Below are 22,423 nucleotides of genomic sequence, written 5' to 3'. Positions count from 1 at the left end.
TTTACTATAATGTTGGATCATAGGGATGTAGAGCTTTGTAGAGAAATTATTTCAAATTTTGTATGCCATACTACTATCAATTAATAAGCGGTACAGGTTTAAGTACATGATAGTTCTTATTAATGAATGAATAAAGTTCTTATCTATGGTTGTATGTGCACCATGTTTATGATTTAATTGTTTCCAAATTCATGTATGTATTCCTTGTATGTTGATGAATTTTGAAGGGATTGTTGTGGCAAAAGGGTTGCTCAAAAGTGAAGATTCCACACAAATTGTAGGGGGGAAGATTGGATGTGGGATGGTGTGAAGTAATGCTCAATGGATGTATATCTTGAGAAGCAAAGTTGCCAAGACCAAATGGAAAATTTAAAGTCATCGGCGATGCCTTAGGAAATAATGTTGCCTAGCCTCGTGCATTTGTAAGTGTACAATTAGTTTTAAATGACAATTTAAATTCTAAAAATGAATTTACTTTATATGCATGTGTTGATTTTATCATTAATTTATACATGATTTGTGTTTGTAGGTTAAATTGTTAATTCACAAATGATACTGAGGATCGAGGAGATGATGAAGATGATGAAGAGAAGATATGATAAAGAATGTTGAACAATCTAGTATTTTGTTTTGATATGGTTGGGAACAATGAAGCTAGTATTTTGTTTTGATAGGTGGTTGGCGACAATGTAGTATTTTGTTTTGATATAGTTGGGAATAATGTAATATGTTGTTTTGATATGTGGTTGGGAACAATGTAGTATTTTGTTGACGGAACAATTTCAAGATGTTTGCTATAGATGAATTGTGATTTCTTAGATATTCTAAAGACAACATTTTTTTCATATTTGTATATGTTGTTGTGGAAAATAGATGTTATAATAGAAATTTTGATAATATGTATAGATTGCTTTTGGAAAGTACAGGTACCATTGGTCGCACAAAATGGTTATTTATACAGGATTTTTTTTTAAAATGAAAAGGACTATCCCTACAGATTTTATTTTCCATTTATGTAGTGAAAAACACCTTTTACCTACGGATAATTATAACTTGTTCGCAGGGAAACTGCCTTTTACCTACTTGTTTTTTGAACAATCCGTAGGTTAAAAGGTCATTTTCCTTACAGATTTTTTCAAATTTCGTAGGGAAAATCACCTTTTACCTACGGATTGTATTAAATTTTGTAGGAAAATGTCTCTTTTAACTACGGATTTATGGAAATTTTGTAGGGAAAACCACCTCTTACGCACTAAAATACCTTTTACCTACAGATCATTGACATTCCGTAGGGAAAAATACCATAGGGAAAATCACATTCTACCTACGGATTATTAGGAAATTCAGTAGGGAAAGCCACACCTTTTCCTACGGATTTATTAATTTCTGTAGGGAAAGGTCAATACTTTCTAACGGAAAAATCTGTAGGGAAAGATGTTCTATCCCTGCAGAAATTTAAATCCGTAGGGAAAAGGCTTTCCCTACACCCACCTACCCTATGGAAGTTGGGCACGGGGAAATCCGTAGGGAAAAAATTTTCCCTACGGATTTTGGTACTTTTCCCTACGGATTTGTCCGTAGGGAAAACTCAGTTTTGTTGTAGTGTAATCATGTTCGACGATTTTGAAATCGTTTGTTTTTGGAGTAGGTTGTTTTTTTTTTCCTCTTGCAGGAAAGTTGTTACAGGCCACAGAAAACCGAAATAGTAGGTTGTTTTTTACACGTACTCCCTTTCAATTTTCGTTTGCCTATAACTTTTAGTTTCTCTTTTGTGATTTTGGCGTAACCTTGGGCCACTTGGTGGAGAATGAAAAAAACAACCTACTAATTCGGTTTTCTTTTTGTGATAACCTGCAACAACTTTGGAGAAAGAAGATCATCTTCAACCTCATGCATTGAGTTCATGGAAGGATTTTAATGGGCAAGAAGATCATCTTCAACTGAAGCTTTGGGCCGGTCGCCTAAGCCATCCTGGATCACTGATTATTGCCTCCAAGTGTGGCGATTTTCAGGTTCAGCAAAACTAGGTAGAGAAAATAACATCTTTCTCCTTTTAAGTTAGTCCAATTGATGAGATAAATGAGTTGAAAGTTTTATTCAGAATGTGTGTATGGGCAAACGATTTGGAAGTGGTCAGCTTCTTTTAATTAACTGAGCTGCGTAACGGCTTTCCTCAAAATTGCCTATGAAATCCCTCCGGGCATATATGGCTTGTAAATCTCAAATTCATAATTATTGGAAAAATATTTATAATACTAATTGAATCACTGATTAATTTTTAAAAAAGATGCACGTGGTCACAACTATTTATCTCAAAAAGTTATTCAAAAGTTTTTATCTTCACTCCAATGATATTTTAATTTTTTGTCATTTTTAGATTTAGATAGGTAGAAAAACAAATATTTAGGTGCATAAAAATGGATTTGCTAGGCAATCTAGTGGAAAGCCATTTCGAGGCAAGCTTTTGCATGTGAGCAGCTGTAGACACCCCATTTTGACCGTGCCCAAAACCTTCCAATTTTGTGCGAAACCCCATCAAATCAACTAGGTAGGGTCCCAAACTTCACCCTAAGCTAGATTAGAGTCCTACCGAGGTCCCCGCAAAATTTCCTCGAAATCCGAATTGATTTGCCTTGCGAACGAGCCTCGAGAGCATCGTAGTATAAGTGTATAGGGGGGTTGAATTAATCAGGAAAGGGGCTGTCCATGGGGGAAAAAGAGATAAAAGTATCATTTTCATATAAGAGGGGGGTGAATTAGCTCGTCTAAGACGAAGACGATTCGTGCGCCAATCAAATATTGGCGCGCCCACCATTTCTGTGCACCTATTAATTTGAGTTGTGCCAATATCGGTGGCTTTTCATTTTAATATAAAATACCAAAAAAATCAGAAAAAAAAGGAAGAAGGAAAAAGGCTCATTCTCGTAGACAGAAAGAGAGAGAGAGAGAGAGAGAGAGAGAGAGAGAGAGAGAGGAAATCCCCAAATCAAAACCCTCGATCCATACTTCTTCTTCTCCGATCCATTCTTTCCGACGAATCTACCAGACTCTAGCTATTTTTCCGCCGGATCTTCTTTCTTCTTTATTCTGTTGTTTTTGTTCTCATATTCCTATTTGTAGTGCGAAGTTTTAAAATCTCAGATTTGTTTTCATCTCAAACCTAAGCTTTTGCCTTTTCTTCTCCGATCTTTCATCAAGATCTATTGTTACTTTAAGCTGCTATTTCTTCATTCTTTTCCTTTTATTCAAACCCTAGCTTCCTATAAACTTTAGATCTGATCATCCTCTGGCACATCTCCGGCCGACGATACTTTAGATCCTCCTTTGAAAGTCTTTGATCTATCATTTGTTAGCTCAGATCTGAGTTCCAGATCCAATCTTTTTCTTTAAGCTTCTTGTTGCTCCTTTCATTAGTATCTTGGATCTATTTTTGTTTTGCTTTGGATTGTTCGAATTGGCAAAGGAAAAGAAGAAAGCAGCGAGAAATTTCGCCTAATTAAAAAAAAAGAAGAGAAAAGCAATCAAGATCAGAGGGAAAAAGCAAAGGAAAAGGATCTGCGGTTTGAGGACTATTGATCAAGATCTCAGTCAAGTAGTAGCAGATTTGAGGTATTCTTCATCACTCATCTATTCATCTTGACCTAGATCTAATTTTTTTTTTTTAGTATCATTGTATTTTTGTTTTTACTGTTCTTCTATGTTATTCTATTTTGATTTGGGGAAATAAGTGATGAACGTGTGTGGTGTCACGGTTTAGATTTTGTTATGCTAAATATATTTGAGTATAAAAAAACAATGAAGTTTATATTATTAAGTTTAGGAAGATAGCTACTTGAGTGAGCATATTGTTCCCAGATTTTCGTTAAATTTGGAAATTGCTTCTTAAATGGATTTTCCTTGTGAAAAATCACTGGTTTTGATATGGACTTGGCATAATAGTATATCTACTGATTTTATTTCTCATATGTTGATAAGAAGTGCCAATTGTTTTACTTGTGTCTAATGAAAATTAGAAGATGCTTTGTATTTCTAATTCATTTGGTCGGATGTGTTCTTCTAAGGTTTATTGGTTTAAAGGTATTTGGAAATATGATCAGTTGTGTTCTTTGAAGTTCCAAGTATTTGATTTGTAATAAATCATTAGTCCGTTGTTTGAATTTTGTGGTAAGGCTTTTGTAATTTGTAGTAAGTTTCCCTAGTCACTTGCTGTTGGATGTGTGGATGTGATCTGTGGAATTCATTTAATAGTAGGTGGCTGTAGTTCCGTTTTGACGACTATAAATCTGATAGTCATTTGATATCCAAAGGTGCTTTGAAAATCACGAAAATCTGGCATTTTAGTCTTGAGTAGTCTCATTATTTTGGAATTATCTCTTTGTTCTACTAAAATTATTTGGTTATGAATTGCCTATCATTTGTTAATTTAGAATTCAATGTTATTATGTAAGGCATAATTTCTGTGAGTAAATGAGTATATCATGTTTACTGTTTTAAAATTTATTTTTTTAGTGGACTTAACTATTTATTTATTTATTATCATATGGCATAAGGTCTGTATCTCATTTTCTTTAAAGAATGAGATATTTGTGGTATAACGACTGTATGAGCTGATATTAATAGCTGTATGATGTTGCCTACCATAATCCATGAATAACTGTATAAATGAACAGCTATATTGGTTTTGGACTCTTAATGCACATGTCAGCCGCACCATCATTCTTATCTCTCACCTCCTCTGCTATTTCCTCCACAAATCTTATCCTCAATTACCATGTGATTCATCTCTACATATGGGAGGACATCTGTTTATGTATATTTAGAATTAATCATACATATGTACGTTTGAGTCGCTACATGTCAAATTCTTTCGTGCTTTCTTTATTCAATAATGATGAACAAAAGGATCATCTGTTAGAGTTTCCCAAATTGTATTATTGAATGGTTAAACTCCTTAGTTACCCTTTAGGAAATTATGTAGGTCATGATAAAAATGTAGTTTGCAATTTATTTTGATTTCTTGCTTGAAAGTCTCATGTCCATTAAAATTATCTAGATAGAATAACGAAAATATCAGGGGCTGAATTTAGCTCATCTCTGTTGTGATTTATTTTACTTCTTGGTTGTATCTCTCTTTCTTATGAAAATGAATGATGTGTTAAAGCATGCTTTAATAGTTTGATTTTTATATTTATGAGATATCTAGGTTTTGTTTAAATTTCTTTATGCCCTAGTTAATTTGGACTAGTGTGATGTTATTGTTAAAACAGGGAGCAGGTGTTGAAATGAAAGGTTCTAAAAAAAATAAAAATAAATTATTTTAATATATCTACCCTAAACATGATAAGTACGTTAATAAAAAGTTCTATTTTTTTTTTATTTTTTTTTTTGTAGTTCATATTATTCGTGTTGCATCTCTGATTTTCATTATTATGACATAAAAAAAAAGGGACTATAAGGGCTTACATTGTATAAAATTATATGTGTGTGTGTGTGTGTTTTAGACCTTACACAAATTAGTTAAGATTTAGCCACTGTTTTTGCACAAGTTCAAGCCATAATCCAGCCCTGTTTTGCATTAAATTCAGTCCATAGTTCAGCCTTGTTTTACACCATTTCAACCCAGTTTTGCACAGGCTAGTCCATGATTCAATCCCCGTTTTGTATGATATAGGGTCAGCTTATCCCTTACAGTTCAGTTTATGAATCAGTGCCAGATGAGACGCCTAATGGGCGAATCTGTGGTGAAGCACAAGACAATCATAGGATAAGATTGAGTGTTTATGAAGGCAACTCATCCTGTTTGCATAGTTCAGTTAATATCTTGGAAAATGGAATGATTCTAGAGATTATCAGACCTATGCCCTTGAGCTATATTTGGTACAAGAATTAATGAAAGTAATGCTTCTATGGTTTTCCTTCTTGTGAATGATTAGTTCTAAAAAAAAAGAGGCTTCAATTGAATTCATTACATGACTGCTGCACTTTCCTTATGGATTTGATTAATTCAAAATTTATGAAATATGGTAAAAATGATGGTTATTGACTTGTTTCACATTACATTTTTTTTATTTTTACCTTCATCTAATAGGTAGTCATTTGTCTATGAATTTTTAAAGTAATGTCTTACTTATATGGAATTTTATTTTAATAAGACATTTATATTATTTTATTGTAAAAAAAAAGAATATATTTAGGAATGTGACTTTGATCTCTGGCTACTTTATGCACACTACCTATATATAAGGAATTTATTTAGAGAACCATGGTCAGTGCCATAGTGATTAACGCTTTGCCTTGTAGAAAACCATGAAGTACTCTTGTTGATTAGCAACGTTTTACCATAATTTGATTAATTCTAAACATCTTAAGTTTAGGAAATTTTCTTTGCTATTTCCAGATTTTTATGGTTTTCTAAGAACAATTAAGGAATCATTTTTGTGGACAGAACTGTGGATAATAGTTGTTTTGAATTGTGAGATCCATGTCTCATACCTAATTGAAAGTACTAGCATGACAGTTACTGTTTTGTACTTGTATATTATTGTTTAGCACATCAACTGCATCTTGCTCTTAGCTGTCCAACCCTTGGAATTGATATTAGTAGCTCACATACCTTGAAAATTGGACAACTCTCTTACCATCTTGATTGTAGCAGCCCTCACCATATTGATACTGGCAGCCCCGCCTTGTTGTAATAGGTTTAACCCCCCATTTTAATTTTTTTTACACAAGTTAGCCCTCATTTACAACCCCTGTTTTAGCACAATGCGAGCCCATGGTTCAGCCACTGGCAACACAATTCTATCCATATTTCACCCCTCATTTTTAGTGTATTTTTAGCCCACTGTTTCAATACAATTTTCATCCATTTCATGCCCAGTTTTTACTTAAAATCTGTCCAGATTTCATCTCAGGTTATGCACGAAATCTGTACACATTTCATGCCCAGTTTTTGCTTAAAATCTGTCCAGATTAGCCCCTGTTTGAAGCACAAATCTGTCCCATTCCAGCCCTTGTTTTATGCACATTCATAAGTACATTTCAGCCCATATTTAAACACATTTCAGCTCATGTTTAAGCACAGTTCACCCCCTGTTTTGTGCAGATTCGACCCATGAATCAGTCTATAATTTGGCATTGTTTTGGCATAAATCCAGCCCATAATTTTGACACCTGTTTTGATATAAATGCTGTCCATCTTTACATAGTTGTTATTCTGTATGCTCATATATCTCACAGTTACAATTCTCCACAAGTTGTAACATAGTTGCTGTTCTATTTGTTCATACCCCTCATTGTCCTAATTTTTGTTCAAATTATAGAAACTGATGTACGATAGATAGTGATACTCTATGATTATAATTTTGGCAGGTTTGAGCTCTAGAATCATTAATTGTATTTTGTTTAGAATTGTATAACCGCTGTCTTATATGGTCATATACTTAGCAGTTAGACATTTGTGATTTTGATGGGATAAAAAAAATGTATGAGGCCCATACCTGTTGTCCATGATGGCACAGCTACTGTCTTATAGGTCTTTACACTCTACAGTTGTGACTATTACTTGTTTAAAGGCCTGCAGTTTCTATCTAATCTGTTATCTGTTATCTTCTTGAATTTGGTAAATGTCAAGTCAGTTCAATTTATGGATGTTTTGTCTTCTGTGAATTTATTTATCAATTTAGTCGGCTTTGGTTATCATCAATAAAGCCCATGTCAATGCTTTTTGATTGTCCAAAATGGACATTGTTCAGGTCATTAGTTTTAGTCATCTTAATTGGCTCTTTATAGTGCTAATAATAATAACAAATCTGGTTGGTTTGAATAAATCCATTTCATTAATTAAATTTTTTATAGTTTTGATAGCAAAGATAATTTTTAGACTTTATATAATCATATCTGTTGAATCTGAGGCTTTGATTTCGATTATAGATAGAATGAATGGTGTGTAAGCAGATGTCTGTGTATCAATGTTCATTTGGTGTGTAAATTCGCTCATTTATTATGTAATAAGTTGAATCTGTTGATATGTAATACGATGATTATGCATATTAGGGTGAGAATTCTTTTGATTGGAGTTCAAAATTTACAAGATAATAGAGTTTCATGAATTACCTCTAATTTTGCAGTAGTGATTCTCATATTCTTAGTGTTTTGATAAGGTTGAAAATTATATTCATATTCTGACAGGGCTTAAGTAAAATTGATTTTTATATCATGTTCTTCCTTTTAGCTTAATTCCAGGATATTAATAAAGTAGATTAATAGCATAGTGTAAGTATGTGTTCATGCATATATGTATATCTGTGAGGGTATTAATCTAGGCCCTGAGCAATTAAGACTCACATTGGCCTATGCTATATGTGTGTATGCAGTATAGATGCATAAGGAGGATTGTGTTCGGTTCATGGGATGATGTCAATCTTGTCATTAGAATTGTAAATTTGGTGTTGTTGTATAATTTTCTGCAAGGGCAATGATGATGATAGTCGGAGCCTTCCCTTTAGAGAGACAATTTGTGTCTCTATAGAGTAAGCCCATCTTCAGGAGACTTGCTCAGTCCAAGTAGCGTTTCCCTCTTTGTATAGTAGACTTGCTTAGTCTTTAGACGCCTCTTAGATTTTTGTAATCCCTCTTTAGTGTCGTTTGGCTTAATGATTTATCCTTAGAGACTAGTTTAGTCTTAATTGAGTTTGATTTGTTAGAGATCTTATCCTTTCTCTATTACTCTGAATTTAGTTACTTGTTTGTGGTTTAGTTCAAGTGTCTTTGACACTAGTTTGCTTGTTCGGGGTTACCCCATAGCTTTAGGGTTTTTGCCCTAGTTTGTTGCGTTGTGTGTTCCCTTTGGGTTTTTGACCAAAAGGGTGCAAACGTTTTAAAAATCTAAAAAACACTTGAACACTTTAAAAATTCAAAAATAAAAACATTTGAAATATCTTAAAATTCAAAAACATATGAAAACTTTAAAAAAATATCGAATTCTTTAAATCATTTGGAATGTAAAGCTTTTTTTTAGTGGTAATTAGGAGAGTTCGCATTTAGAACTACGTTGGCTTGATCCCTTTTCAAAGGGTACGTAGTGCAGCTTGGGATTCACATCCCAGGTCCAGTCAAACTTTTAAAAAATAAACATTTCAAATCTTCCAAAATTACAAAAATTCTTCAAAACCCTTTTAAAAAAAATAATATTCCCTTAGAGTTAGGAGTCTGTCTTAGCTATTTTGGGTGTTTTAGAGTTGTCTTGATTTGTATTGATATGGTGTGTCCTGTCGTGTGAGTGTCCCTAGAGTTAGGAGGCCTCGAGTCGATCGGTTAGACATTTAGTCAAACCGATGGCTAGACTAGGAAGCATATAGTTAGCCCGTGGTTTTCTTTAGGATGCACAGCCTAGTTACACATAGGATGTAGGGCCCGCCTGCATTAGTTTAAGGCTAACCAACTTGCATTAGTTAGGACATATAGAGAGTCCTGAAAATTAAAATTCACTTGAATTAAAGCAATCGTTCAAAAAAGCTTTAAAATCAGTCGAGTCTAGTGGATCGAGTCTAGGATAGCGGTTCTAGATGGTTAGGCATCGTAGTTAGAATAGGTCATCGAACTACGTTGACTCCGATTCTTCCCGAGGCCGGGATACGTAGAGCAGCTAGGATGGACAGTCATCTTGGTCCGAGTCAAGTCAAATTAGAGTTAAGATTTGTCTTGTCCTGTCATATATAAGATTGATTTGTGTTTTATGTTTTGATGTGTTTTCTTACTTTCTTGTACTGATACTATACCTTTAGTTGTAGCTTACATGTGTATGTCCACCAGAACTCAGACACCCATTAGGCATGTCACTCATAACCTAGTTTTGCTTAGGTGACACATTTTTTTTCATTTCATTTTTGTGTATGCTTATTTCTTTATCCTCAGGAAATGCATGCTTATGTAGACGATTCCTGAGAATTGTTCCTATTTCATATGATTTTCACCCGAAACTCTTTGAGGTTAATAATGAATGGCATAAGAGACCAAGTGCTTGCGCTCGGACGAATTGGGGGTGCTCTCAGACCTTCTCCATTCGTAATTAGGCACGGACCCATACATATCTCTGGTTATCCATGGTATACGGAGCATATTTTGTTTGAGGATCCATGGCCGTATACCATGGATGGCGACTCTGAGTTTGTTTAGGTACGTTTCGAATCCGGACTTGTTCCCGAATCAAAAGGTATCTCTTTTATATCGCCACTCGTGCTATGCTATGAGGGTGGCATCCGTTTCGAGAGTTCCTTGGTAGAGCTCTCCTTCACACGTGGATGATCCTAGAGGCCGCTGGGGGCTCGTCCCCCACCTCTCTCTCCGGATCGGGGTCCACAGCAGCCAAGTCTTATTTATTTAATTCAAATGTTGTGGCTATTCTCACATGCAAAAGCCAACCGCGAAATGGCATTCCATGAAATTGCCAAGCATATCCCACATAAAAATAGGGAAAATTACATTTACACCCTCTCTAGTTTCTACACATCCACTTCTACCCCTAAAATCTAAAACGTGACAACTACACCCCATGTGGTTTCAATTTGTGTAAGGTAGACCCCCTCAGTTGACGGTTCGTCCACAGATTGAAGGGTTAGGGTGATCCAATGGACCTGATTTTTTAGACACTCCCTATCTATGTCAGGGCCCATCAAATGAACGCTTTGGATCATCCAAACAATGTGGGCCCACTGTGTTTTTGGTAGTGTTTGGATTTGGGTATGGGCCCACATTGTTTGGATGATCCAAAGCGTTCATTTGATGGGCTCTGACATAGATAGGGTGTGCCCAAAAAATCAGCTTCCTCGGATCATCCTAACCCTTCAATATCTGGACCAACCGTCAACTAAAGGGGCCTACCTTTTACAAATTGAAAGTACAGGGGGTGTAGTTGTCACGTTTTAAACTCTAGGGGTAGAAGTGGATGTGTCAGAAACTAGAGGGGGTGTAAATGTAATTTTCCCAAAAAAATATGAAATTTAAAAATAAATTAAAACACCCCCCCCCCCCCCTCCCCTGCTCACCCCTTCTTCCCTAGGGCAGGCTCCTCTAGTGTATTTATGATTATTGTTTTACACTACAAGGGGTGGCCCAAGGAAGAAAATGGTCTATGGGGAATTTTTCATGTCTTCTATGTGAGACTTTTGTGATAAAGAAAAAGCATCCCCCCACGGCCCCCACTCCTAGGATAAATCTCTACCCCCCAAAACCGATACAACGCTACTCTACTCTACTCTACTCTACTCTACTCTCTCTCTCTCTCTCTCTCTCTCTCTCTCTCCCCCCCAAACCCGTACAACACCTCTCGCTCCCTCGCCAACATGAACGGCTGGTGGGTCAAAAATTAACTTATTCTACTCTTTGAGCAAGGTAGGCCCCACCCATGTTTTGGAAAATGATATGTACGGCCAACACCATAGGATGATCCACACTGTCCATGTCCATTTAATGGGCCGCATCTTAAATAGGTTGTGTCCCAAAAAATCATTTCCATAAGATGATGCTAGCCCTCCAATCTAAAGAGAAACTGCATATTATGGAAACCTCTATAGATCGGAGGGTTGCGATTATCCTATGGAGAATGATTTTTTGGGACACAACCTATCTATGTTGTGGCCGATCAAATGGACGGCTTGGATCATCCTATGATGTATGATGTAGACCGCACACTTCATTTTGAAAAGTATGGACAGGCACTCTACCCCAAAATCACCTCCATCGGATGATCCTAACCCTTTGATCTATAGATAAACTACATATAGAAATCTCTATAGATTGAAGAGTTAGAATCATCGAATGAAGATGATTTTCATGGGACGACATATTTACATTGGGACATATATACCAATTGAATGGGGAGGGATGCTAGACTCACAAGAGCCCTTGCAAAAAAGGGGGCAAAGGGCTCCCCCATTGGTCACATTCCATTCAAGGCAGTTATGATCTCAATTTTCTGTGCCACCTTAAATGGAATTTGACCAATGGGGGAGCCCTTTGCCCCCTTTTTTGCAAGGGCTCCTGTGAGTCTAGCATTCCCTCTTGAATGGTTTATATATTTGAACAAGGTGTACCCCACTTTATTTTTAAAAGAATAAGTAGACTTCCGTATATATTTCAATATGGAGATGAATTTCAGGGAAAGGCCTTTTTTATTGGGCCCATCAAATTATTTTTCAAAACGGACTGTAGGACCCACACCATAGGATGATCCAAACCGTCCATTTAATGGGCCACAAAGTAAATAGGTTGTGCCCCAAAGATCGAGGGTTGCGATCATTCTATGGAAATGATCTTTGGGGCACAACCTATTTATGTTGTGGCCAATCAAATGGACAGTTTGGATCATCCTATGGTGTGGGTTGTAAAGTCTATTTTGAAAAATATGGGTGGGACGAACCTTGTTCAAAGATTTAAACAGATTAATTGTTTGTGGCTTCCCAACGGGTGGGAAGGGAGAGGGGGGTGTTGAATTTAGGGGAGAATGTGACAAATGGCAGTTTATAAAGTGGTCCTCGTGGATGTGGATAAAACTTATAAATAGAAAATGATATGGAAAAAACTATTTATAATAACTTATAAAACTACAATAACTTATAAATAGAAAATGATGTGGATAAAAAACTACAATAACTTAGAAATAGAAACAGATGTGGACAAAACTACAATAACTTATAAATAGAAAATAGTGTGGATAAAAATACTATAATTACCATAGATTTGAGATAATGCCACATGGGATAAGGTTAATATCCCCCATTGTATATAAGTGGGACTAACCCTGATTGTGTTTGTATCATCTTTTGCTTATTTCTCTAAATCAGCAGTGCGCCCTGGTTAGCATCTCCAGCCAAGAATTCTAACGGTGTGACGATGTCGAAGAATGCCTCAGGAGTAATAACATGCAAAGGTAAGCTACATGTAATATTTTGTGTTCATGTTCTGAGATGAAGAGAAATGGGAATTGAGAATATTTTGTTCTATTTTTACAGCGGCCGTTTGTTGGCAACATGGGGAGCCAGTGGTGATTGAAGACATTCAGGTGGATCCACCAAGTTCAGGGGAAGTTCGAGTAAAGATTCTTTGCGCAAGCCTATGCCACACCGACCTCCTCTGTCAGAAATCATTCCCCACTGTCAGTACATTACCTTCTAAAGAATTTATCTCCTTTTCTTTTTCCTATTTTCAACCAGGAATTTTATGCATTGGCTATGTTCCAAAAATCTCTTGAATCAAGCAATCCTAATGTACACTTTCCAAACCTCTATTTTATTTTGGTGATTTTTTTAATGCTGAGGATAGTCCAATGTGGGGAGATTTTTGGCCAAATGGCCTATCCACGGTGGGTAATTACAAATGAATGATTTGGATCATCGAGCATGTTATTTTTAGTAATAAAAGATGTTGGACACTGTAATTCCTCTCTTGTTAATGCCTTCGCAGTTTGAGGGGTTATAGGAGAAAAAGTTAAATATGTTTGTTTTTTTAGCCCGATAAATGATTAAACTACAATACATTTTCTAAGCTTTGTTATACATACGGTCGTTAGGCCTTTCTTGATTCTCCATTCATTGAAAATTCAAGGTCATGGAAAAAAACCTATATGGAATGTTTAGTTTTAAGTCTAAGCAACCTCATAATATCTGACCCAAGGTTCTCTTGTGATATACAGCCACTTTTTTCCAAGAGTTATGGGGCATGAAGGTGTTGGGTAATCTCTCTCTCTCTCTCTCTCTCTCTCTCTCTCTCTCTCTCTCTCTCTCTCTCTCTCTCTCTCTCTCTCTCTCTCTCTCTCTCTCTCTCTCGTCTTGTTAGAAGGGCAGCTAACAATGAGGTGGATGACCTTGCCCGCATTGCTAGGCCTCGATTGGGTTTTTTTATTTTAATCACCCTTGAGTACGCATGGCATTATTATTCATCTTTTCTTCCCTTTTTTGTCTCTTTTGTTTCATGTAGTGACCATCTGTACCATAGTTTTATCTTTTCCCATTTCTTAATAAATTCTTTTTTGCCGTTTAAAAAAGGGAATGATATTTTCACCCCTGCATTACGCATGCGCCCCCTTTTAACGTGATTTGATGTCAAAAAGCGTTAAATCATTGTTCACGTCAAAGATCACGTTATAAGTGGGGCGCATGCGTACTGCGGGGGTGAAAACATCATCGCCCTTAAAAAAAAGCATGTGAGAATAGGGTGTGGTGGGGCCCACAATTTATAACCTTTGTTTTGATGTGGTGGGATCTCCATTCAAACCTATGCTTATGGGTGGGCCACCATTGCCACCAAGCCCATGACATGAATAGAGTGGGCCCTCCATTTTACACTGCTTTGATGTTGTGGGTCCCACCAATTCCACTTAAACCCATGTGGCGGCAGGTGCTCATCATTTTACCACATGTTTTGATGCGTAGGTTCAACGGTCTCCACAATCCATGCATAAGCTGGGCCCAGCATGTTATATTTTGATAGGGTGTTTCCACTATTTACACCAATCATAGCATGGGCCAAGAGTGCTAGTGTGATATATACATGTAATATAAACCCATGCGATTTCTAACCACAGAGCAAAAATAAGAATTTGTTTGATGCAGTGTGGTGGAGAGCGTTGGCGAAGGAGTGACGGATTTCATGGTGGGAGATATGGTCATCCCAACCTTTGTAGGAGAGTGCAAGCAATGTGTGAATTGCAAATCGGGAAAGACCAACATTTGCGAGATTTACCCTATGCCACTCCACGGCCTCATGCCGGACCTTACGTCAAGAATGTCATGTAAAGGGCAAAAGCTTTACAATTTGCTCACCTGCTCAACATTTTCTCAGTACACTGTGATCAGCACTAACTTTGTTGTGAAGATCGATCCTTCGTTGCCTCTATCGCATGCTAGTATCATCTCGTGCAGCTACTCCACCGGATATGGGGCACCTTGGAAGGTGGCTGAGGTCAGAAAGGGATCGACGGTGGCTGTTTTTGGCCTCGGAGCTGTCGGACTAGGGGTACGTGTTTCAGCTCCATCGCATTACGTAGCTATTTATACATAGCTAAGGCCTAGGCCCACAGTGGGCTCACTGCTAAAAATAAAAAAAAGATCTTGCTAAGGACACTCGTTAAGGTGCATTGGAAACGTAATTTCACACATGTTTTGACAATGTTTTGAGATTTTACAAATTTTTCCAATGCACCTTAAAGACACTAGTTAGCAAAACCCTATAACAAAAGAAGAAGGTTGATCTAGTGGGCTGCCACTTGAGATAATTTCTTTGACAAATTGACAATCCTAGATGGTCGGTTAGTAACATAAGATACACTTAGAATTCAGTGAATAACTAATCCCCATTGCAAAATCTCATAAGTTTTTTCTGCTTATTATTTTAGAGGGCTACTAGCAAAATGGGATTTCGTTTGGAAAATTAAGAAGAAACCTCATGTTGTAACGCCTACGCAAGAAAACAATGAAGTGAGCTCTAATCCCCACGAAATGCAAAACAACACTGTGGAAATAACCAAATCTTCGGTCAATTCAACTTTTGCCTTTATGTTACAAACTAAATCCCGTTTTGCAAGTGTTATCTATTATTTTAAGAGCTGTTATACTGTTGAGACGAAACTTTTTGTGATGGGCAGAACACGTACGTCAGTGTAAATAGAAGCCTTAAAAAGGTAATGTGGAGCCCATATATCTAGATAATATAAGCCATTCATTAGATGGTCCCCATTACGGGTAGGCCATGCCCCAAAAATCTGTTCCATAGCATGATCTTAACCCTCCAATATATTTGGTATAAAATGGATGGCTGAGAAAGTTCAAATTGAAGGATTAAGATCATCTATAGAAAAGATCATTGTGACAAGGTCTATTACGGGGGACTGCCAAATTAATGGTTTAGATCATCCAAGCAGACGAGGTTTATTGTCCTTTTTTGGGCCTGTATTTCGGTGGAAATATATGCCCACATATCATGTAAAATCAGTAGTAAAGTACAAGAGCTTCTCGTTCAATCATCCAAACCATTTCTCTGTGGGGCCTTACAAGCAAATGAATGGTATAGATCATCAAATAGATGGGTCCTATGCGTACTTTTGTAAGATCATACCTTTAATACACCGGGGATAGTCCGTGAACCATTCATCTGTCTATTCCCTGTTACACGTGTATCTTCAAATTTCAATGCCCGGGTAATAGTCATATCTTTTGTGTGTCAAACGACCAATTACTCCATAAGCTTAAGCTGTTGGTTACTGCATTATTCAATCCTTTATACTTTGACACTCCCCTAACGTGTGGCCCCTCTTTTTTGGGGTTGGCCTAAACATGGCCCATGTGGCCTCTCTTTATGGGTTCCATTACATGTGGGTTTTTTTAATATCAAGGAGTTTTGAATCCGGGACCTTTGCTGATACCATGTCGAACGACGAATTACTTCAAAAACTTAATTAAGTTGTTGGAAATGGCGTTATTTCATCTTTTATACTTTTAATATTTTGATCGCTTAAATATGAAAACGAAAGGAAAGGGACACCTTTTAATAACTCTAACCTTGTGCAGGCAGTAAGCGGAGCACAAGCTATGGGGGCATCTAAAATCATTTGTGTGGATTTGAATGTCAAAAAGAAGGAGAAAGGAAAGATTTTTGGGATGACGGATTTCATAAACCCTCGAGAATATGACAAACCTGTTTCAGAGGTGATTAAAGAGATGACCGGTGGACATGGCGTCGACTATAGTTTTGAGTGCACAGGGGTACCGGCCGTACTCAATGACGCCATCGATAGCACGAAAAAGGTATGTTCTATTCTATGAAATGATTAATTACGGCCCTTTAATTGGTTGCCATTCTAGATATATTTCATGTAGGGTAAAAAATTTGATGGACAAATCTGTGAAAATTAAAATTTCTTTGGAAAAAAATTCATTCTTAAAATTTTTCATGAAGGAATAAAAAATTTGATTACCAGTAACATTCCATATATTGAAAACAAGTTTGTTACAATATATTAGATCTGGTCAGATCTCACGATTGAATTGTTTAGGTGGTAGATTAGGCAAGTAAGTTAGATGAGGCAGCAAATATGGAATAGGCAACTAAATTATAATATGATTACTCTGTATAAGTACTGTTTATGATTATTTGTAATCAATCAAGAATAGTAAAAATAATCTTTTCAAAATGAGACAAACAGCTACCCTCCGATCTTCTCACATAGTGAAATGAGAATGATGATCCCTCCACCCAATCTGAGATCTCGTCGATCCATCTTACAAATCTCCAAACGATGTGATGTGGTTCTCTTCAACCATCTTGTCACGTTTAAATGAGGGCGGTGATAAATCGACTCCCAAATATCTTAAAGTCACTCCCTATGTGTCTTTCTCTCACCTCTAGGTTAGAGAGACAAAGAGGAGAGAGATAGACACATGGGGTCGATTTAAGATATATGGGAGTCGATTTATCACTCCCCTTAAGGAATCACCTTCCAATATGACGTTATCATGAATGTTGTGATCCATCCATCAACTTCCACTATCACCACACAGTTGAATTTTATTAGGAACGAATAGAGGAAATCTTGAACATTCCATCTATTTATCTGCTTGTTATTATTTTTATTTATCCGGCCTTTTTTTTTGGCTTGGTAAACAGGGACTAGGCGTCACAGTCTTAATCGGTGCAGGGAATCAGACTATCGCACCCGTTAACTTGATTTCCATCGTCACTGGTGGAACATTGAAGGGTTGTCTCTTCGGAGGAATCCGTCCTCACTCCGACCTTCCTGTTATCACAGGCAACTTCTCCAATAGCTTAAGCTGTTGAAGAAAGGCAGTATTTAATCTTTTATACTTTAACAGGCAAATGCGCAAATAAGGTGTGTTATGCTCTCTATTTTGCATCTCCTTTTACCCAAAATTATGCTAAGAAGGTTATTCAATTTATCCGTCTAGGCTTCTCTCTGTAATGGAATGGTCTGAAACGCATGGCTTTACTGCAGGAACTCCCGCTTGATGAACTTGTGACTCATGAAATCAAATTTGAAGAGACGAACCGTGCATTTGAGCTGATGAAACAATCGGATTGTCTCAAAGTCATCATACAGATGACTTGAAGTTAGAAGGGTATTAATCTGCGAATGGAGAACAAACTAGTTATATGGATTTGTAAATAAATAAATGATGTCAAATCGTTGTTAGTCATTTAATAATTTCTCTCGCTGGCATTTGTAAGCATTGTCGACTTTGCATTGAGGTTTTGGCATCACTTGCTAAGCTTCTAGAGGTTTATGCACCCATCCAGCTATTACTCTGAATTATTGCTCTTAATGTATTCATATTTATAAAGAAGTGTTGCTATATATAGTAGAGCATGTATTTCCTTAAAAAGTCATATTAGTGAGCAAAAGTACATGGCCCTGTTTGTTTGGGTTTTGAGAACCGATAATCAGTTTAGCCCAAAACTGATTATTGGACTAGGTTGTAATTGTTACATTCGCCCCCCTGCGAATTTATGACTACTCTTTTACACTAGAGGAGGCTGTCCCAATTTTTATTTTATTTTAAAAGGGGGAATATATCATTTCCCATTTTTTTAAAAAAAAACATAATTAGCTAAGATAATACAAAAAACGTTGTTCCCACTTTTGTTCTTTTTGTGAGCAACCATAAGTTCTGCCAAAATATTTTTAATAAGACCTTGATCGGATTATCTAAGCCTTTGATCCATCAAGCCTTGTATACGATATCCAATAAAAATAAATAAAAAGAAGAACATTGATTAATGTAGTTCTTATTTTAAAAAATAAAAGGAAGAAAGGTGTTACTTGCCTTATTTGGCCCCACTTGGATTAAATAAATTAGTTTAGATATTGTTGCTTTATTAGTTTCTTAGTTTGCGTAGGACTCTTAGGGATAAGGGTTATCTAGATTAGGGTTTTTCTTTAAAAAACATGTAGTCAAGAATGAAGAAAATTGTTTGAGAAAGTGTGTTTTTGCACAGTAAGGAGGACGACCCTTCCCTCGAGGTGGGTGAAGAGGCTGATCTTCCCTATGAGAAGATCAAATCCGTTACGAACTGATTTGAGCTCGTAACAAGATGATAAGCTTATCAGTGAGAAAGTATTCATTAAAAAGAGGTTTCATCTGGGCTTGTTCAAGTGGTTGAAAGGATAGGAAGGGGCAATTTCGTCATATTTTCTTTTCTTCTAGTTTAACTGTGTTCTTCAGGAGAGCGACCACCTGCTGGATGTTCATTTCATCAGATAAGATTGGAACATTTAACTGTTAGACCTAATAATTTCCCACCAGACAATGCCAAATCCTGGATTTCACAGCTTCTAATTTTCTCCTACCTTTTGACTATGGTATCTCGTGCGCGACATAAATACTCTGTTGAATTTACCATTTTGGCCTACTTTGGACAAGCTTTAACAAAAAGTTGCTCTATCTTCCTATAATTACAAAATCACCATTCCCGGACCACAAACACCTATTTTAAGTCCACATGCTTTCAAACCGTGAAAAATAGAAATTAACACCTCATATTTTCAAAGAGTAGCTTATGCTGCTTATCTAAAAATCTTCGTAGATAGAGCCACGTTCGTTTTGGATTTTGATAATTGATTTTGAATCGAAAGCTGATCATTGCATTTAATAATGACCAATAATCAGTTTTGGGCTCAAAATCAATTCTCAAAATCCAAAACAATCAGGACCTAAGGATAAGAGAAAGTCTAGGCAATTGTTTATTCTTTCTTAATCGCCTATTTGGAAGCCATTGATTGGACAATTGGGATCAATAAGTGTAATTTTGTAGTCATGTCATCTCCATGATTGAGCCTACCAAACGAAGGGTTTTGATTAAGTTAATGTCACATGAGACCCCTTCATGTAGGCTTCTCATTAGTATTATCAGACTCCTTTCCAGCCTTGTGCAGTAAAAATGGATTCGATAATTTTACTCATATTTTTTAAATAGCAAATATCTGCATCCACTACCGTTTATGAGATCAATTTTTCTAATAATTAGGAAGATCTAGACCCTTCATTCGTGGGACCCGGGTAGAACTCGCCCTCAAAAGCTAGCCGTTAAGGGGAAGGAGCCCTAATCCTTATAAGCCCATCCACATCCTTCCACTCATCCAATGTGGGAGATTTGCTTTCACATGGAAACCCCCAACATTCATTTGATAGGCCCATATAGAGATGACATGATAGGCAATTGCACCTGTTAAATGATCATGACTATCCTGGATTATCAATGGCATGCGAATGGATCATTACGAAAAATAAGTTTAATTTTGTAATTCTTTCTTTGAAATACTAATACTAAGTTGGTCTTACTAATTTATCTTAAGCAAACCTTGGTTAAATTGTGCTTTTGCAATTTATATCAAACAAAAGCAATGCATTCTTTAGCTTTCTATTTTATTTCAAATTTAACACTGCCTTGTTATTATTTCAACCTTTAAGGCATATTATTAGGGGTGGAAGTTAGGTTAGGCCAGCCCGAATGCCGAGTAATTAAGTAAACCATGTTGGGTTTGTGTTTACGCTGACTTTTTGCAGTTACTAGAGTTGGGTTTAAATCTATTTCCCAAACCCCTTGTTAAAAATAGATTTCATTTGGGTACACCTTGGGCCCGCCTCATCAAAAAAAGGTTTACAGGTCATTTTTGTAGAATAACATCATCAAATAACAGCAATACAATATATTGGTTTTTAAATAAGTGATACCCACTTCTCTTAATATATAGTAGATTCGTACAAGTCGTATCACATTAATATTAGATTTATTACCTTATAGTATTAGATCATATCTTTCTCTTTCTCTCTCACACACTCTTGAAATTGTGGGTATTTATTAAAATAGAGCGGCCATGACCAAGGCGATCAATGGAACTAGGAATACAAAACAAGGAAATCAAAGGAGCAAGGAAAAAAATCATCAATGGGGAAGAAAAATCGAAAAACTCTAACTCTGCTCTAGCCACTCCTACTCAAGCAAGACGATCCGCCTCTCCATTCGCTGACCGCCTAACGTGTTGAAAATGCACCAAATGATCCTCAACCCGATCTAAAATCTCGTCAATAAACTCTAAAAATCTCCAAGGGTGTGAAGATCAGCCTTCCAACCATCTAATGGTGGTTAGGGAATCCCCCTCCAATATTAGATCGTCCATTTCTCTTTCCGACATCAACCTTATCCCCTGGAGGGTTGCTCTCACTCCCGCTTCATTTGAATCCGTAGTTCCTATCTGGCCTGAAATGGTCCACTTTGGGGTACTGTTCTCATCTCTTACAGTATCACCTCCTCTCTTTCCACAAAATCCAAATGGAAGCCATCAGGGCTAGGTTTGATAAGGTCTTGCCCTTGCTGCCCCAAGGAGCCAAAGCCCACCTATCTTGAAGATTTAACATGTGAGTTGAAAAAACACAGGTGATTCAAAAAAGTGACACAATCTTGCTCCAAATCTCTCTCGCATACCTGCAATGGATTAGCAAGTGGGCCACAGACTCACCTAATCCAACACATCGTACACAATGATCAATTATAAAAAGTGACATTGCAGGAGATGATCAGCAGTCCGAAGCCTACTATGAAAAACAGACCATCCAAACGCTCTAACCCTTGGTGGCGCTAGGAGGATTCATACTTTGGAAAGCTGTGAGGGCGAGGGAAAGGAAGAAGAAGCCAAATGGGAGTAGAATGAGTTGATGAAGTAGAGAGCATCCAAACCCTTTGATCTTATCCAAATCCTTGATTTTTTATCCAACATCAGCCAACAATATAATGAGATTCCAATAAATGAATAAGAGATGCCTCACTATTCACTTTCCAATTAAAAAATCTTCTAAAATCAACTTCTCGCAATACCAAATCTATATCTCTCTCAAGACAATCCTTCACAAAAGCTTCTTCATTAGATGTACCTCGGGGAAAGGTCGGGGAAAACATGCATTAGAGGCTCTTGGGAACACCACTTATCCTGCCAAAACTTTACTCTTATCTTTCTCTCTCTTTAAAAAGATCATTGATTAATTTAAATTTTTTTTAGCATATGAATTTCAATGACCCTTAGTGGATACCTATTATTGTTATTCACCTAGTGTTAGTGTTAGTGGTGCGACCTTTTGTTTATGATGATATGGTGGCACATATGGTATTTTTTAATTATTCTTTATATATATATATATATATATATATATATATATATATATATATATATATATATATATTTATTTTATGATAATGTATAAATACTTATAATGTTTATTATCTTTCTATTATATTAGGGCCCGTTTGGATGCCGAGAAGATTTTGATTTTGATTTCGCACATTTGCAGCCCTTTTTATCTTGTGAATTGGATCCGCATGATTATAAGAAAAAAAATTCATAGCAAACATGAGCCCTAAT

At 36.5% G+C, this 22,423-nt stretch overlaps 1 protein-coding gene across 2 annotated transcripts; it reads left to right on the top strand.

The window, feature by feature from the left end:
• The first annotated feature begins 2,914 nt into the window (after nucleotides 1-2,914).
• On the top strand, nucleotides 2,915-18,364 carry LOC143876480 (8-hydroxygeraniol oxidoreductase-like). Of its 2 annotated transcripts, XM_077378189.1 has the most exons (9): nucleotides 2,915-3,609; nucleotides 12,843-12,928; nucleotides 13,011-13,157; nucleotides 13,672-13,729; nucleotides 14,610-15,012; nucleotides 16,563-16,799; nucleotides 17,659-17,800; nucleotides 17,865-17,881; nucleotides 18,005-18,364. In XM_077378189.1, exons 2-9 carry the CDS (start codon nucleotides 12,892-12,894, stop codon nucleotides 18,116-18,118), a joined length of 1,155 nt encoding a protein of 384 aa, XP_077234304.1. In that variant the 5' UTR covers nucleotides 2,915-3,609; nucleotides 12,843-12,891; the 3' UTR covers nucleotides 18,119-18,364. The 2 variants fall into 2 exon arrangements, with proteins under 2 accessions (XP_077234304.1, XP_077234303.1); XM_077378188.1 differs by lacking the exons at nucleotides 2,915-3,609; nucleotides 12,843-12,928 and having other exon boundaries at nucleotides 13,042-13,153; nucleotides 13,691-13,729.
• Nucleotides 18,365-22,423: the final 4,059 nt, after the last annotated feature.

This window comes from Tasmannia lanceolata, unplaced genomic scaffold (assembly GCF_043159265.1).
Source record: "Tasmannia lanceolata isolate RefF3 unplaced genomic scaffold, GAP_Taslan_0.1 ptg000005l, whole genome shotgun sequence".
Classification (NCBI taxonomy): domain Eukaryota; kingdom Viridiplantae; phylum Streptophyta; class Magnoliopsida; order Canellales; family Winteraceae; genus Tasmannia; species Tasmannia lanceolata.
Note: the sequence above shows the minus strand (reverse complement) of the source record. Positions and strands in the feature narration are given on the sequence as shown.